The sequence below is a fragment of the Drosophila santomea genome, chromosome 2L (genome assembly GCF_016746245.2).
Source record: "Drosophila santomea strain STO CAGO 1482 chromosome 2L, Prin_Dsan_1.1, whole genome shotgun sequence".
NCBI lineage: Eukaryota > Metazoa > Arthropoda > Insecta > Diptera > Drosophilidae > Drosophila > Drosophila santomea.
The window spans coordinates 3,496,988-3,513,250 of NC_053016.2; the positions used below are offsets into that span (position 1 = coordinate 3,496,988).

Sequence of the window (16,263 nt, forward strand, 5' to 3'; positions counted from 1 at the left end):
TCACTTTCAAATCGCAGCCGCCGCGATTTCCGGTTCGATTTGCATTTGGACCCGGCCTCTTTGGCCATTTAGCACCCAGTCTAAATCGCATCATAACCAAATAGCGACCACCCCGATTAATGGCTTTTCTCACTTCTGGTGCTGACAACTCAATTGACGAGTGACGAAGGCGGCACAGTCCGTCAAAGGAGCTTAATGTGCCTTAGACACGCAATCGTTTTGTTCTCGAATAAAAGTCATCGGATAATTCCCACCGAAACCAAACTAAACACCTGGAAACCCACACTGGCCGCATATTAAGCTCCACAAGGCCAAATCTTGGCAAGAACCTGATACAAGGGCGGCACGGTTTACGTAAGGCAAAAAAAAAAAAAAAAAAAAAAAAAAAAAATAAAAATTCAAAAGTGTGCGTGCAGTGGTCGTGAGCAGATTCGACACTGCCGCTATGTATCTATGCTAATAATTAGCTGCTTGTCTTGGTAATTGCACTGCCGGCTGCATTTTGGCCAGAAGTTGCGGGCCAAGTTTGCAGGCGAAGACATAAGCCAACCCGTCACCAGTGCACCACAATGGGAAACACAGGCGATGCCACGAATGGGTGATTTTGGAGTCATAGGTGCTCGTGGCTCAAATTAGAAATGATAAAGGAAATTAAAAAATTGAATGCCTTTTACATGGAACATATATCATATGTTCAATATATTTTAGGCTGTGAAAATCTATCAATTGTCAAAATCAAATTTTATTGTTGTGGTTAGATATATTTTCTGCCCCTACAAAAGAGTTCATTAAATTACGAAACAAATTTGGTTTAACTACAAATAAACATAGTATAAATCATGATCATTCATTATGCCTTAAGTATATTATTAAGCTCCAATGTTGTCCGTGAATAAATTAAATAATATGCGCATTTTGGCCAGCAATAAAACGAGGAAATAAACGTAGCCAAAACGGAACTTTTATTAAGCCATTTCCGAAGTGGTCTGCAACCACAGTGAATCACTTACCACCCAAAAGCCACTCGCCATTCTAGCCAAGTGAAGTCGAGTCAAGAACTCGTGGCCATCGAGAGTTGGCCGAGCGGGGACTGTCGTCTTGGCCATGTTGCAATTAACTAGCCAACTAAGCAGCAATTGGCCACAATTATTATTATTATTTCTTGTACGAGTAGTATGCTTATGCTACGATGGCCGATTGTTGTGCCCGCCGCATTTTGGTAATTGTTTTAGCCATGTTTTGCCATTTATGTATGGGCCAGACCAAGTCCCCATATGTGACTGGAACCAAGTCGCCTAAGTTTTATTTAATACACTGTGACTATAAGTATTTGTCAGCTAACTTGATTAATTATAAATCATTAGACTGTGGTGTTTGCAGAAATGGAATTTACTAGTTTGAAATGAAGAGCATAACTTTAGATTGCGAGTCATATAATAGAAATGTTTTCTTCTTTTTCTAGTAATATTTGTTCAGTGCACTTTTTTCAATATTTCTTTGTCGCAGTTGTTTTTTTATGTTTTTTCTCAGTTCTATCGACTACCGTGCGTGGAGTCTCCCCAGATTGGTTCCTCCCCCGATCCACTGACCCCCTGACCCACGGATTGGCCAGATGACCTTAATTCGCGGTGCCCACCGCTCGTTTATTATGCGGCTCCGCCAATTTGCTGCACATTATTCACATTTGGATTTGCACCCAGTCAGAGACGGAGATTTGTGGCTTTTGGCTACAGGGAAAGCTTTATTACTGCTAAGCATAACTTATGACTAAGGATATACATACAGATGGATTTTGGACACCGGCCGCTCTTCTTTCTTAATCGTGTAAATAGATTTATCTGTGTATATTTGCACTATTTCAACCAGGAACTGCCCATTTACATGTGTGTGTTTGTGTGTGTGTGTATGTGGTAAGTATACCGAATACGATTGGAAACTAAGGTTAACTTAAACATTAAGTATCTAATGGGCTAGGTTAGGCATACAGTCTGCAGAGCCTCACACTCATTACACCAAATAATGCACTTTTCTTTACTTTCTGCTTCGACTTTTTTTGTTAAACGCGTAATTTACGTTATGCAAAGCTAATTAATCAGGTAAACTTTTGCATTTAGAGGTCATAAAATGTACAATCCTTGTGCCGGGGGGTTATGATTACAATTAAAATGTTACTTGATTTGATTGATTAAGGTACAGTACAGTAATTTCCAGCTGGTGGGCCTCACTCAAAACTCGGATATCCGATCGAATTGGGATTGGGATTGGATATGGATCCTCAGTGATAGTGGGGCACCCGGAACTCGGTTCGCTCGAGTCGATCGTCCTCATCGCTCACATACATTCTGGTCAGGTCCGAGGCCAAAGAGACATTGTCGCTGCTGCAATGATCGTGAGCCAAAAGACGAAACATGAGCACAGCACACACAAAAGATTACTCGCCTAACAAAAACCACAAACAAACAAAAAATAAAAAAATCAAAAAAAATGGCCAAGAACAATTTGGTGGCCAAAAAAGAGGCATTGAAATCGCATACAAACTAGGAAAATGTTTGCCAGCCGCAAATGGCTGAAATTGAATAATTGCTTGCCATAAATTTATGTGAGACACTGTTCAGCAATGCCCGGCATTCTCCAGCTTTCCACCTCTTTTTGGCCGACATATTGACAGAATGACAGAATGACGGGCTGCCATTTGCGCAATCTGTCTAATTGTCAATTAGCCAGGTCGATATCTTGGCTGGGGATTGACTACAGCCTCGCCTCGCCTCCATCGGTTTCGATTTTCTTTTTATCTCTTCCATTGATAGCCAATGTATATCTGTTTGCCAGTTTCTGAGTAAACGCAATGGGAAAATCACTTTAGGGGTTTTCGGGTCACAAAATAAGCGAATGAAATGCTTTGGTGGCACATTTAACCATCCTTAATGTATAACAATTATTTATCTTAACATATGCTTGAAGACCCTGTGCCAATTGGCTTTCAGAAGTAAGTTGAACAATTATTGAGGTTTATAATAAGTATTTGGTAAAGGGGAGACATGTTTCAGGGAAAATTGCTATACAAGAAATCTGTTCAAACAATATTTTCAGTGTACTATAGTGTATAGCATCTAAACTATTGAAAATATTTTAGAAAAAGGCTATATAAGGCGAGTAAGAAAATATTGCATTGAAGAATTCTGTCAAACTAAAGGGAGGCATATTAAAATTAAATCTTTAAAAATATTTTCCTTGAAACAAATAAAAGTGCGATTCGTTAAATAGTCATCCTTTGAGCTGGAATTCCAGGACTCAATCGCACTCACTTTAGTTCCTTCTCCCTCTCGTACACAGATGCCACCATGGCACTGTACTCCTGGTCCAGGTTGTTGGCCCGCGAGAAGTGCGATCCGTTGCCCTCCAGCCGCTCGAACGAGGTCTTCATGGTGGCATCCGCATCCATGTCCAGTCCGGAGGTGACAACACCACCGCCACCACCACCACCGCCACCGCCTCCGCCCGTCGCGCCAGTGCTCATCAGAGCCACCATGGACAGGGAGGACACGGTGCCACCGCAGCCGGAACTGCTGCTGTTCTCGTTTTGGCTGCCCATGAAGGTGTTCAGCATGTTCAGGCTCAAAGTTGTGGTGGGATTCACCGTGCTCATGGAGGTGCTCGCCGCCTGCGAAGTGGCTGCACTGATGGACTTGCCCAATCCCTCATCCTCCACGGTTGTCGACGAGGAGCCCACGCTGTAACAGAAGATGGAATCAAACAATGAGGTTAGTATAATGAATGGGTGGACTGAGGTACAGTAAGTGTTGATTATCAAGCTATTAATGAAATGCATCAAATTGGCAATCTCCCAATTTGTACCTTTTTGTTACCTATACCTTTCCTTTCAAAAAAACCTTACAGATCGCTGCTCAATTAACCCTTTGCTACCCAAGCCCATATATTCTCACACTTGATGGTTGTAGCAGCAGTTTCTGCATACAATGACTCAACAGACTCCACGGCTGCAGTAGTTCTTTATTCCCGCAACTTGTTTATTTAATAATTAAAATGATTTATGGGCCTGATTGATGTGGTGGCAACGCCAGTCCACCGGCGAGCAATAGGTGTCCATGTTTTGGCTGCATGTTGCGCTTATTGCTCTGCAGCAGCAACAAAGTGCATTGCCAATAATAATGCAAAATGTTAACAAAATGTGGAAGCAAAGAGGAAAGAAAAATATTAAAACCCAGGCCAAACCCAACATGAATTCGAAATCCAAGAAGGTCGCCAATTGAAGCTGGGAAATCAAACGAGTATATATATATATATGGTTAGTAGTCTTCTGCCCGATGTTGCTGCTGTTCACTTGGTGTTGCTGTTGTTCCTGACAGATTGTAAAGTTGAAAAAAACACAGCCCACGGGCCACTTGAAAAGTGCAACTCAAGCTGCAACTCGAGCTCTTGACTTGGGCTTCCTAGTGGGCTGGCCAATCCTAGTGGGCTAAACCACTGACTTCGGGCAAATAGCAGCAAAAAAATGAGAAAAATGTCAAATTCAATTTTCGCCAGGCGTCAGAGTAAATTACTTTGGAAAATTGCCTTTTGTCAACGCCCACGGGCAACAAAAAAAACACACAATAAAAGCGGCCAAAAAGCGTGTCTGCATCTAGTGTTAATTTGGCTAAGCTCTTACACAGTTATGCAATCACTTAAAGTATCTGTAAGATACTTAAACGCTTCTGCTAGCAACAACAGTTTTTTAAACAGTATTTTAGCTTGGAAACACAGTAGATAACTTTATCCTTAATGAGACTACTACTGAGTCAGCAACCTAGCTAGCTTTTTATATATAGTTTATTATAGTGTCCAGACTGAAAAAAGAACTTGTTTGGTTGCACTCTGGCACTCACGCACTGCCTTTTCAGTTGGGGGGGGATGCCCCAGGGGGCCAAAGATCGCGTAACATTTGACTTTTACTTTCCACGCAAAAGGCAAATACATCGAAAAACAGTAACGTACTGTAACGAAAAAAAAACTCGTTTGACAAAGGCAGAGGAACCACCGCGTTTGTGCAGCAAACAATAAATAAAATATCAGCAAGGTATAAATAAAAATATCACATGCCTTCAAAGAGCAAAACGCAGATAGCGGACAAAAAATATGCAAATTTCGGTCCAAAAACTGGTTCAGTTTCACTGAAAGGTTCTCATGGGGTCGACGACAGTTTCTTTTAAGGATGCAACGCCAGTTGTTGGATGATTGTAAGACCTGGCTAAATGTCAAGATCTCGCGGTGTGATTAATGGTGGTCTCCATAGTCTCGAAGTTCGAAGCTCTGATTTCTAATTACCCAGAACAATGGCCAATTATTCAGGCGGCTTATTAAAGTTAATTCGGTGTAAACGCTTTGATTTCGCCCTATAAGCCTAATGAATTGATTGACTTCAAGCAGCTGCCGCGATTATCTGGTTTATTTATGCGACACAGACGCAAAGTCAATTTATGCAGGCAGGGTGCGAGTGTAGCCACTGTCCTCCACTCTACGTGTATCTATCAGATACAACTGCCCCGACATTCATAGGCTCTGTGTCAGCTGCGCGTGCTAATCGCGATGACTTCATTTCGTGTTGCTCTTGATGTTGCTGCTGCTGCTGTTGCTGCTGCAGTTGTTGCTGCTGCAGTTGTTGCTGCTGCTGCTGTTGCTGCTGCTGCTGTTGCTGCTGCTGCTGCTCATGTTGCTGCTGGGTTTTTGCTGCTGCTGGGTTCGCTGACAGAGGTCAGGCCCATGTATTTCACGGATAGCATTGATCGCCGGATAGCTGTGTGTTCGCTGGTGGCGAAGGTGTAAATGATTCTTAAGAAAAAACTCAAGGTGTGGAAAGTTTGGGTATCAAACAACAAATACTATGTTTAAAAAATTCTACAAATCTGGAATCTTACATGTTTGTTTACTTGAACCTTTTCAAACTGAAAACAAACAATCAATTTGAATCTTGCTCAGCACCAACAATTTTTTTTTCTTCCAATATTCAATTAATAATTAAGCTTATGAAGTTATGTAAATATAATCTTGATCAGATTTCGGAAATTTGATATTCTACAAAATAAATGCTTTTAAAAACATCAAAGCGCGTAAAACCTCGGCTCACTCATGAATTCAATATATTATTACTGTTTAATTTGGAACTCGCAGTTTTTAATTGCCAGATATCAATCAAACAAAATCGTTCGAACGCCCAAATTAAACGCAGCCCCACCCTTTTGCGAACTCATTCCCAAGCGTGTTTGTATACGGCAGACCCAATATGCTTTGCGTTATCCTGTAATCGGCCAGCCCGCCTATTTATCGCGAATCTAAGAGTTTCGGTGTAACAACAAAATGGCATACAAAAAGTCATAAACCCAAATGCAAAACGCTGTTCAACATGAGCAGCAGCCGTCGCAATCGGAATCGGAAAATCGCAGGAGCAGCTAGCTCCACCAGCGGGTGAGCTCCATCTGATCGTGTGGGGTCTTGAAGGAGACGGAGATGGAGACGGAGATGGAGACGGAGATGGAGTCGGAGTTGGAGCTGGAGTCGGTCCAAAAGTACGAGTAATACGGACACACATGGCCAAAGCGGATGAGAAACACACTCTAAATGCATCTAGATAGATTGTCGAGCGGTGGTCCAAGCTGCACTGAGAAAAACATGTCTGCTACTTCATACTAAATTGCTATATCTACATAAGTCTTGCCTTTAAATTCTAGACTAAGTTAGCCAGAAATCTCTACTAATACATTCCAAAAGAGATGCCCATTGAAAGAACTACCTTCTTACTTACTGCAACCTTTAAGTCACCTGGATAAATGAGCTTAAAATGCTAATTTTAATTCTTTTTGTAAACCTATAGTTTACGAAATCTACACTAAAACTCCAGTGCAGTCAGTTCTAAGTGGAAGGCAGGGAGACTGGCCGACAGACACAATGGCCAAAACGGAGCTGACATTTAGTGCGCAACTGGCTACAACGACTGTCAACACAGGAAAGTAAATGCACCAGGGGCCGCAAAGTTCATAAATCGCGGCCCAAAGCTCCAAGTTGGCTGATTTCAGTTGGCCAAGAGAGAGAGAGAGAGAGAGAGAGAGCTCAGCGTCGTGTTAACAATATGTTCGCTGTTTGGAGAGCCTTAACGGCTGCCGTGTGCCATAAATCTGAAGATTTTCGGCATTGTCTTCGCTCAGGTTGGGCTAGGTCGCACCACTTGGCTCTGCATATGGATGTGAATATGAATGTGGATGTGAATATGAATATGAATGTGGATATGGGTATGCATGTGGACAAAGTGCACTTACCAATCGCTGGGATCACCCGCCGGACCTGTGCGCTGATTGCATTTGCTGCGCATGACCAACTGCAGCCAGTTGGGCACTGGAGGCGTGGGATCGGGTGTATACCTGTGGAACAGCGATGAGATAAGTGGAAATTAGCAATGGGAAGGTCAGGAGAAAGAACCTATCAGAAGTATTCAATGCCCACCTGATGATCGAGTTGCAGTGCTTCGTCTTGGGCACCGCGAAGATCTCGCTGGGCGATGGCGTGGATGCCATGGCATGGGCCCTCTCCACGGCCGCGTCCACCTCGGGTATGAGGGCCAGCTCCTCGGGCTCGCCGAGATCCACGTCCAGGCTGCTCACCGAGCTGAGGGAGTTGCGTGGTCCGGTGTGATGGTAACGCGACGGACTCGTCGTCGTCGCATCCTCCAGCTCGCTGGCATCGAACTTGAGGTTGACTATAAGAGCCCAGAAGGAGGAGAAGGAGAGAGGCACACAGCATATCGAGATACACCGACGGACACACAATGAGAATGGGAATGGATGGAAGCACGGCACGGATTTGGATTTGGATTCGGTTACGGGCGAGATTCCCATGATCAAAATTTCACACACAGAGAGAGAGTAAAAATTGTTGATAACGGTATATACATCACCTTAGTGACATGACAAATGGGTTGTTGTTCAGTGTGGTTGACTTTAACTCACGTTTGTCCAGCGGTCCCAGCTTCTTGGCCAACCCATACATGGTCTCCGGCGTCCAGTAGTCCGGAATTCTGGCAAAGATCGAGCCCGCATCCGCCGGCAGCTGGATGCCCAACTTGTGGAGTAGCAATACAAACGGCTGATACAGCATCGTGGTGGATTGCTCGTTGTTCCACTGCACCACCGGAATGGACTTCTGTTTGCAGATGCAGTGGTAGGCCACCGGCTCCATGATGTGCTCGCCCTCCGACGCCTTGAGACCACTACGCAGGTTCAGCTTGACGAAGCAGCACTCGATGAGGATCCTCTGCAGCCACAGCAGGTGCTGCGCTTTGTTCTCCTTGATGATCAGGTCAAGCAGGATCTGTAAAATTGGGAAATTTTTATTTAAACTCTGGTAATCATATCAAGCAACACCCACCTGCACATCATCTGAGGGTTTGCCGTAGGCGCACTCCTTAATCTCGATTCCAGACTCTGTGGTGCCGGAAGTGGGAGTGGTCAGCAAGGTTCTCTGATACTCCGCATCCTCGAACTTCATCAGATCATCGTACTCCAACAGGGTTATAATATCCTACGAGGAAAAGGCAAACAATTAAGGGAATTCACTTGGAACATCTTCACTATATCCTCACCTGTTGCAAAAGTTGTTGGATAATGGAAATCCGGGTTTTCAGCTTGTTGCCGTTATTGGTAAAGAGCTTCACTATCTTGCCCACAACATCATTGTTCTTCTTGCTCTGCACATAATACCAATACAGGGTGTCCATTTCCTCCTGAGACCAAGAGCTATAGAATATTTTTATGATTAATAATATGGACAAATTTAATAACTAAATGCGTATTATTCGTTAGCCTTTTAAAACTTTCAATTGAACCTTATATAGTAGTGGTCAGTAAGCACTTTCGTAGGAAAAGCTTTTTAAGAATCTCATAAATACTTGGTTCCCTAAAAATTTATAAATGACACTTTAATAATCACTGGTAAGACAATCAAAGATAAAATTATGATTAAGACAACTAAATATGACTAAAAGAAAACGCTAGACACCTTGCTCTAATGGTACACAAGTTTTTAAAATGTTATGTTTATTGCTTAGGCTAGTTGTATCTTAGATCCTAGATTTCTCTTTAATATTTCAACATATTGCTTATTCCCTTATTAAATATGTTGCTTAAGGGGAAACTTCTGAAATCCTTACCAAACGGTATGCTCCTGGTTGTGTGTTTTCGTCATTTCCGTCAAGGAAGTTGTGGGAATGGTGAGTGGCGACTTCGGAGGAGTATTCATGAACTTGTGAATCACATACTCGATGAGATCAGACCAGTCCTGTAAAAATATGTTGTTTCATGAAAGCAGAATAGTGCATCTGTATAACAACTTACATCGCACAGTTCATAGTCCGCTTCCCAAATTCTTGAATACGTTTTCAAAATAATTGGTTGAAAGAGTACCCCAATCTGGCCCAGATCGCCACCTATGTGATGCATCATGGTGAAGATGCAGTCATTGACAAACTCTCCGTTGTTGTTAAAGTCCTCCAACAGGATGCCATAGTAGTGCATCACCTCCAGTGTGGCAAACCTGTAACATGAATGCATTAATACATTTCGAAAAGAATAAGTTATAAAGATATATCATACTGGGTAATGTGCTCCGACAGGCGAATGGATTGACCGCCACCAAGTTTGGCGGAGCTGTCCAGAATGAGCAGGAGAATGTGATTGGTGACCACCAGATCCTGCAGATACTGCTTGGAATGGATGCTGGGATTGAAGCGCCTCAGCAGCAGCACAAAAAGGCACCGCAGATCGGACATTTCGCTAATCTGCAGCTGCAGCTGCCTCAAATGGGCTTTGTCGTCCTCGTTCAAGTGGGTCACTTTGCTGTACGTGTCGATGGCCTGGAGGAACTCCCTGATGGCCGTCACCACCAGGTGCATCCGCCTCAGATAGGGCTTCAGATCACTGCCCTCCTGTCGGGCATTCAGTTCCAGTTGCTCACAGAGGGACACGCCCTCATAGGTCAAGTAGCTCAAGACATCGTAGGTGAGTATGGTGTCAATGTGCTCCATGTCCAGCTCCAGTTGGGCGGCAAACTTCAGGAAGTAGGTGACCAGCCAGAAGAAGTGCGACGTATCAATGGGCACCTTCTGTGGGGAAATCAGAAAAATGCTCTTTAGTCTTGGGATAATGTATAATAGCAAAAATAAAGTAATAATAGGAAGGTGTACTAATCTACTTTAAGCTTGATAAACTCATCAAACATTAATATTGCACAAGCAGCTTATTGTTTGAAAATAAGGATCTAAAAGTTTCTTATGAATTTCACCTTGTTCTGTCTCAAGTTAAAGTGTGTTTACATTTGTTATTAGGAAAATCGAAATAAGACAATTGTAGTATTTATAACATTTTCTGTAGCAATCTATAAACGTACCGCATTGGAAAGCAGTTGCATGTGCAGCTCCTCCACCAGATAGCTGTAGCCCTTGAGTAGAAAGTCCACGGTGAACTCCTTCAGGAGATTGGATATGTCATCATCGGTGGGCGTGTGCTGCACCAGACCCTTCATGTTGATGCTGTAGAATAAGCATATCATAAATACAGTTTTAAACCACTTTTAAAGATGTAACTTACAGGCTGCTTTTGCTGCGCTTGACCAATTTTTTGCGTCGCAGCTCCTTTTTGTCCATTGGCGACATAATCGTACGTGGTTTATTCCGTGGTTTCGTGTTGCACGGCGGCTTTTGGTGCTGCGGCTTGCCCTGCGGCCCATCGTCATCGTTGCTGGAGGTGGAAATGGATTCCTGATTTTCCACCTGGGTGCCATAGCCGCAATCCGATAGCTCCGACTGCGAGGAGGGGCACTCCCGTTTCTGGGGACAGCACTTGCCCTTGGTCAGCTGCAGTTGGCCGGCATGGGGCGACTTTTGGCCCAACTTAACCGCAGTCACGTGGGACGCGTAGGACGAGTCGTTGAACTCCTGCATTTGGGCCTGTGCCGAGGTGGAGGCTCTGACTGGCAGAGGAGGTGGCGGCTTGAAGGGCTCATTTCCCAGGCAGCCCTGCGGTGGACTGGACGTGGGGGTGGTAGTGTTGGTGACCTTGTCAGCTGGTTGTTGGGTTAAGTTTAGTGGCTCCGACGGTGGGGCCAATTGTAGGTACTCCTCTTCCTCCACTTCATCCTGAAAGTGTCGAATATTTGTATATTTCAATGGCTCTGGTCTTTATTCAAAGTACCCACCTCATCTTTATCCCTTTCTCCGTTCTCGTTTAGCTGGCTGCGCCTCTGGTCCTCGTAATCGCCATCATCCATGGACTCGCCGGTGGGCTGCGATTGCTCCGGAGATCCTGGCTGTTCGCTGTCGTTCCCCGTCACATCGCTGGCCTCCTCGGAGCCATCGGCCTTATCGGCTGGCACTCTGGCCATGGCGTTCTGGTACTCCTGACCCTTGCGGCTCACCTCCTGCAATGTGGCCGCCGTTCCCTCCCGCATGCCACCGCCCATGCCGCGGCCATTGCTGCCATTGTCCGAGGAATCGGAGGTGGGATCGGAGGTGAGCATGGGACTGGAGTCGCCACTGCCCTGCTTGGGTGGCGAGGTATTACTCTCGTTATCCTCAGAGCTCTCCGACAGAGAGGCTTCGAACCAGAGGCTAAGCAGCTTTTGCAAAGTGCTCACATGCTGATCCTTGTAGATCAGAGCAATCAGTTGCACCATGGTCACTCCCCAAAAGGCTCTCTGCGGACAGGTCATCAGATACAGGAGTAATTTGTCGATGCTCTGGATGAACAGGTTCCACAGAATTGTGTTCTGCATGGAGATGCCATGCGGCATCGACTGCATCATGGGCATTACGCATTGGGCATGCGTCTCCGGAATGTGCAGGATATTACGCAGCAGCAGGAGACAGTTGTTGATTTGATCGCATTTGTGCGGCGACAGCTTTGGATCGGATTCCAGGATGTGTTTCATGTACTCCACCACGCTCTTGGTGCTCTTGGCCTCCGTGAATGCTTCCTTGCTGGTGTACAGCAGCTTGTTCAGCTCGAAGATGGTGTGGCGACCCACATCCGTGCGGTACATCACGTCCACGGAGAACAGACACTCCACCGGCACCGTCAGGTTGACCAGTATCCGGATGACCGACTCCAGGACCGCATCATCCTTGGCATTCTCCAGCAGCGGTATCAGATCCGATCTCACATTCTGACCAAAACCAATGGCCCGACGAAAGGTGCGCAGCGTCTGGTCCTCATAGGTGAGCTTGTAGTTGATCTCCTCCAGAATGGCTGTGGTTTGCACAACAAGAATGCATTACATTTATGAAGATCTAAATGATGATGAAGCTTATGTTGATAACATACCCAATGCATTCGGGTTGACCACATAGGTATCCCCTTCCAAGCAGCCCAAAGAGGAGAACGCGCTGTGCAACTGCGGAGTTGCTAGTAACCAGTCCATAACCGATTTCACTTGATAAAGTTCTGATTATTCCAGATGTGTTTGTGGAGCTGCCTAACTCTGCTCATTGTCGATAGCGAACATTGAGGTACTCCTGTAAGTAAATGCAAATGTTTATTTAAATTTTATAATAAAATAATAAAATTGTAATATTTATTACGTATGAATAATTCATTATTCACTACGAGTGACTTATGATACACATGTAAATTGCATAGTCACATGGTAATTTAAAATGGTTTTAAGAATTTTGAAGTTAAAAATAGGTTTTAAATATGCTGAAATATTATAATTAGCATGCTATAAGCTGAAAACTAAAGATAAGTGAAGGTCAGTGGCCCATCGCCTCCCAGTGCATTACGCAACCCCAAGTGGTTCCCATAAATATTTGCATTCGCAAACAAAATCGCTGCCCATGTGACCATCAAGGGCGCAGTCAATACAATGTGCTGCAACTGCAGCAACTCGGGGATGAAACCCGAATCAACTCCCATTAAATCCGGACACATCACCTCACACACACGTGTCCGCACAGCATGTCGCCCATTTGCCCCGCCCGTTGTGAGTCAAATCAAGGAAACTGCCTACCAGACGAGCCCCGAAAGTTCCAAAAAGCCACACTTTTTGCAGGCCAGAGTGAACAAAAAGTGGGTTTGGATGGGCGCCCGCACGCCCACAAGGGGGAGGCCAACCTTCAGCCATCACGTAACCAGGCAAATCCTCAACAGGCGACTGCGGCACCCGGTGGCCGCATGTGACTCACTTGCAGACATCCGGGCTGATTGTGTAAACCACACAGTTGGAGGACAAAGCCACTGGGTGCGGACTACGGACTGCGGACTACGGACTCCGGACTACGGACTTCGGAGGAGTGGCCACCACCCGTGGCGATATTTATAGGACATGAATCGGGATGCAGGATCTGGTATTCGCTTTGGGCTCTGGCTTTTGTGCGGCTTCCAGCCTGCTGACTTTGAATGTTTGGCGCTATATTTGGCCACAAAGGCGACTGCAGTTGAGCTGCATTGTTTTTCGTTGCCCTCTTTTAGGCGAACACGTTAAATGGCACGCTAAATGGCCAAGACCGGAAAATAAACGGCAAAAATAGTTGAGATAATTTTAGAATGCACAGCCAATTATTGCCTAGTTAAGCTACTGTTATTTAAAGTGGTAAATTGTGTCAAAATGTAATGATAATCAAATTAAAATTATTTTTTAAGGAGACGGAGACTAAGCCCTCTTCAGGTGAAGTAAATTGTATGCTCCTAAAGAAAATATTACAAAGTAAGCGTATTAAAAGTTTAATTATTAATTCAAACAGAAGAAACAGAAAAATTTTAAAAAATAATATTTATTAGATATTTTTTTTAGATATTTCCAAAGAAACTAATACAACATTTTTTTGGTCGAGCATAATTTTTGCAGCATCTGCAATCATAGCTCATCTTAGCATCTTTGTATCTGTGCAACGTTCCTAGCAACCCCAATACCATTTCCGCTGACTGGTTATGAAATCAAAGACCCAACTTACATAAAACGCAAGGCGAGAACTACAAAATGATATGCGCATTGAAATTTCGAGCTGAGTATCTACTTTTCGTGGCGAGTGAAAACCATTTTCATTCTTTCGCAAAGGGAAAATTCATTGAGACGAAGGCGAATTTGCATTTGAAACGGAAAGCAAAGATAGATCACGAATAGAGATTTCAGAATTCAATTTGCAATGCCAATAAATCTGAGGGTCGTAAAAATTCTGTGCCAGGATGAAATCTGTCAGTTTCAGGAAGATTCCTTGATATCCCCTGAGGATATCCTGTTTCTGACATTATGTACGTGGAAGGCCAAGCCTCCTTTTTTGACAGTTGACTGAGTGCAGTTTACATAAGAATTCTAAGAAAGTTGATGTACTGCATAAATTGCCCATTTAAGTTATTGTCTTTTTCCCAGTATTATGCGATTTCGTTTTCATGTGAAAATGGGTTTTCTTTCGGTGCAAGTAAGCTTTAATTGCTTGAATTTGTCGCCGCTTAAAGTGCTTTTTAAAAAGCTTTGGTAAAGTGTAATTCTCTCAGGGGTCAATTGAAAACGAACTGTGTTAGGTCAGGTCTAAACTTTGTTAAGTTTAATAAATAATTCGTTTATATTCCTTACCAATTTCCAATTTTTCTCGGTCGTTGAAAATTTTTCTGTTTTTGTTTTAGCTGTTTTTATTGCAATCAACAATTAAGGCTGATTGTTTATTTTTCTAAGCAATTGAGCTTTTTTGAGCACTTGTTGGGTTTCTTTGTAGAATAGATCGTTTTTAGTTTCAGTGATTTTATATACACTAACAAAAATATTTTTGGCTTATATCTGAAAGTAGTTTTAAGAATATTTATTTTAGTAAATTCCGCTTTTTGGCAAAAAATTAAGCACTTAAGAAAAATTTGTTGTTTTATTTAACACTTTGTGCACTTTGCGCTGATAACACTGCACAGAAAAAAATCTTTATACAGTTGAAGCTCGTATTCGGCTTACGTAAAATGCAACTTCAATAACAATTAATTTGCACTTTTTTCGATTGCAATCTAGGCTAGACACTGAGAGAAAGACCCGTAAGTCATTCAACCACTTTCTTAGACATTATAAATACTTGAATTTATAAATATGTTTGCTTGATAACACCAAAGTATCTTTATTCCGGTTTATTTATTTTAGAGATGTTTATTTTCGGGACTTCTATTTTGTAGATAAACTTCAAACCGCGCAACGAACCGCTTACTTGGAACGCACAATGCTGAATGCGATCTAAGTTACGGCTAGCTCACCGAAGTCAGATACAAAATGCATCTCACAGATACACACACTGAACGAAACCCCCACTCACACAGCGCCAACGTGCCCGCTGCCGGCGTTTGTGCGAGCGAGAGAGACGAACCAAAAGCTCTAGCCGCATTGCTCCGTCTCGCTCGCACCCACAGCCGGTCGGCCGGGGAACTCGGCTCACGTGTAATCACAACGTGCCGCACGTTTATTTGCCAACCGCCACTGGCGATGTTCGATAACATGAATAACCAGCGCCGGAAAATACGGAGAACACTCTGGGAACAACAGCAATAGTCAGAACGCTTGGGTGCACTCAAAAAAATTGTAGCTTACTTTAAAAACTTGATTTGAAAATATCCTTTCAATAAATGCATGTATTCAGTTTGCAATATCATTTGAAAAAATGTTTTCAAACTCGGTTTTTAGATTAGATAACACTTATTTAATGACACATTTTGTTTATAAACTGATACTTTGGATTATAAAATATTAATTTTATTTTATTTTAGGCTTCTAAAACCATTTATACCAAAACGAATATTTTTTTTCCAGTGTAGAGTTAAACGTTTTTACGAATCGGTCGTAGGCTTCGTCAGGGTGACATTGTTCGGCTCTGAGTGCCTCAGATGATCCGTTGAATAATCCTTTTGGGAATGGAATCAACAGTTGGTTGCAGGCGCGGGCACACGCGGCGTATACGCATCGCGCTCATTGAATGCGTATACTATAGCTAGCGTATATATTTACTTCTCTCGGTTTTCTCGGTGGCGCGAGTTCCAGCACGTCGACATCGAATCGCGGTGGCAAATCGACTGGAAACGGAGGTTTGGGAAAATACTTTTGCTCGGCCTGAGGCGCTAGAAATAAATAACTGGCACTCTCAGTTCACAAAATCACTCACTCACCGTGGCGATTTGACGTCAAAATGTTATTCAACATAATTCTGAAATGACAGGCAGGTAGATCGATTTCTTATAATTCAATAAGAGGAATAATGAA

At 43.4% G+C, this 16,263-nt stretch overlaps 1 protein-coding gene across 2 annotated transcripts; it reads right to left on the bottom strand.

Moving 5' to 3' along the window:
* Positions 1 to 1,721: 1,721 nt before the first annotated feature.
* On the bottom strand, positions 1,722 to 16,076 carry LOC120449314 (protein timeless). Of its 2 annotated transcripts, none has more exons than XM_039631711.2 (17): positions 15,794 to 16,076; positions 14,611 to 14,811; positions 12,363 to 12,553; positions 11,239 to 12,287; positions 10,632 to 11,179; positions 10,432 to 10,573; positions 10,327 to 10,332; positions 9,639 to 10,147; positions 9,381 to 9,579; positions 9,197 to 9,324; positions 8,630 to 8,783; positions 8,416 to 8,568; positions 7,998 to 8,358; positions 7,495 to 7,747; positions 7,311 to 7,412; positions 3,306 to 3,731; positions 1,722 to 2,378 (listed from the first exon to the last, which is right to left on the bottom strand). In XM_039631711.2, the coding sequence occupies exons 3-17, from the start codon at positions 12,457 to 12,459 to the stop codon at positions 2,276 to 2,278; spliced, it is 4,230 nt and encodes a 1,409-aa protein (XP_039487645.1). In that variant the 5' UTR covers positions 12,460 to 12,553; positions 14,611 to 14,811; positions 15,794 to 16,076; the 3' UTR covers positions 1,722 to 2,275. The 2 variants fall into 2 exon arrangements, with proteins under 2 accessions (XP_039487645.1, XP_043861961.1); XM_044006026.1 differs by having other exon boundaries at positions 16,012 to 16,071.
* Positions 16,077 to 16,263: the final 187 nt, after the last annotated feature.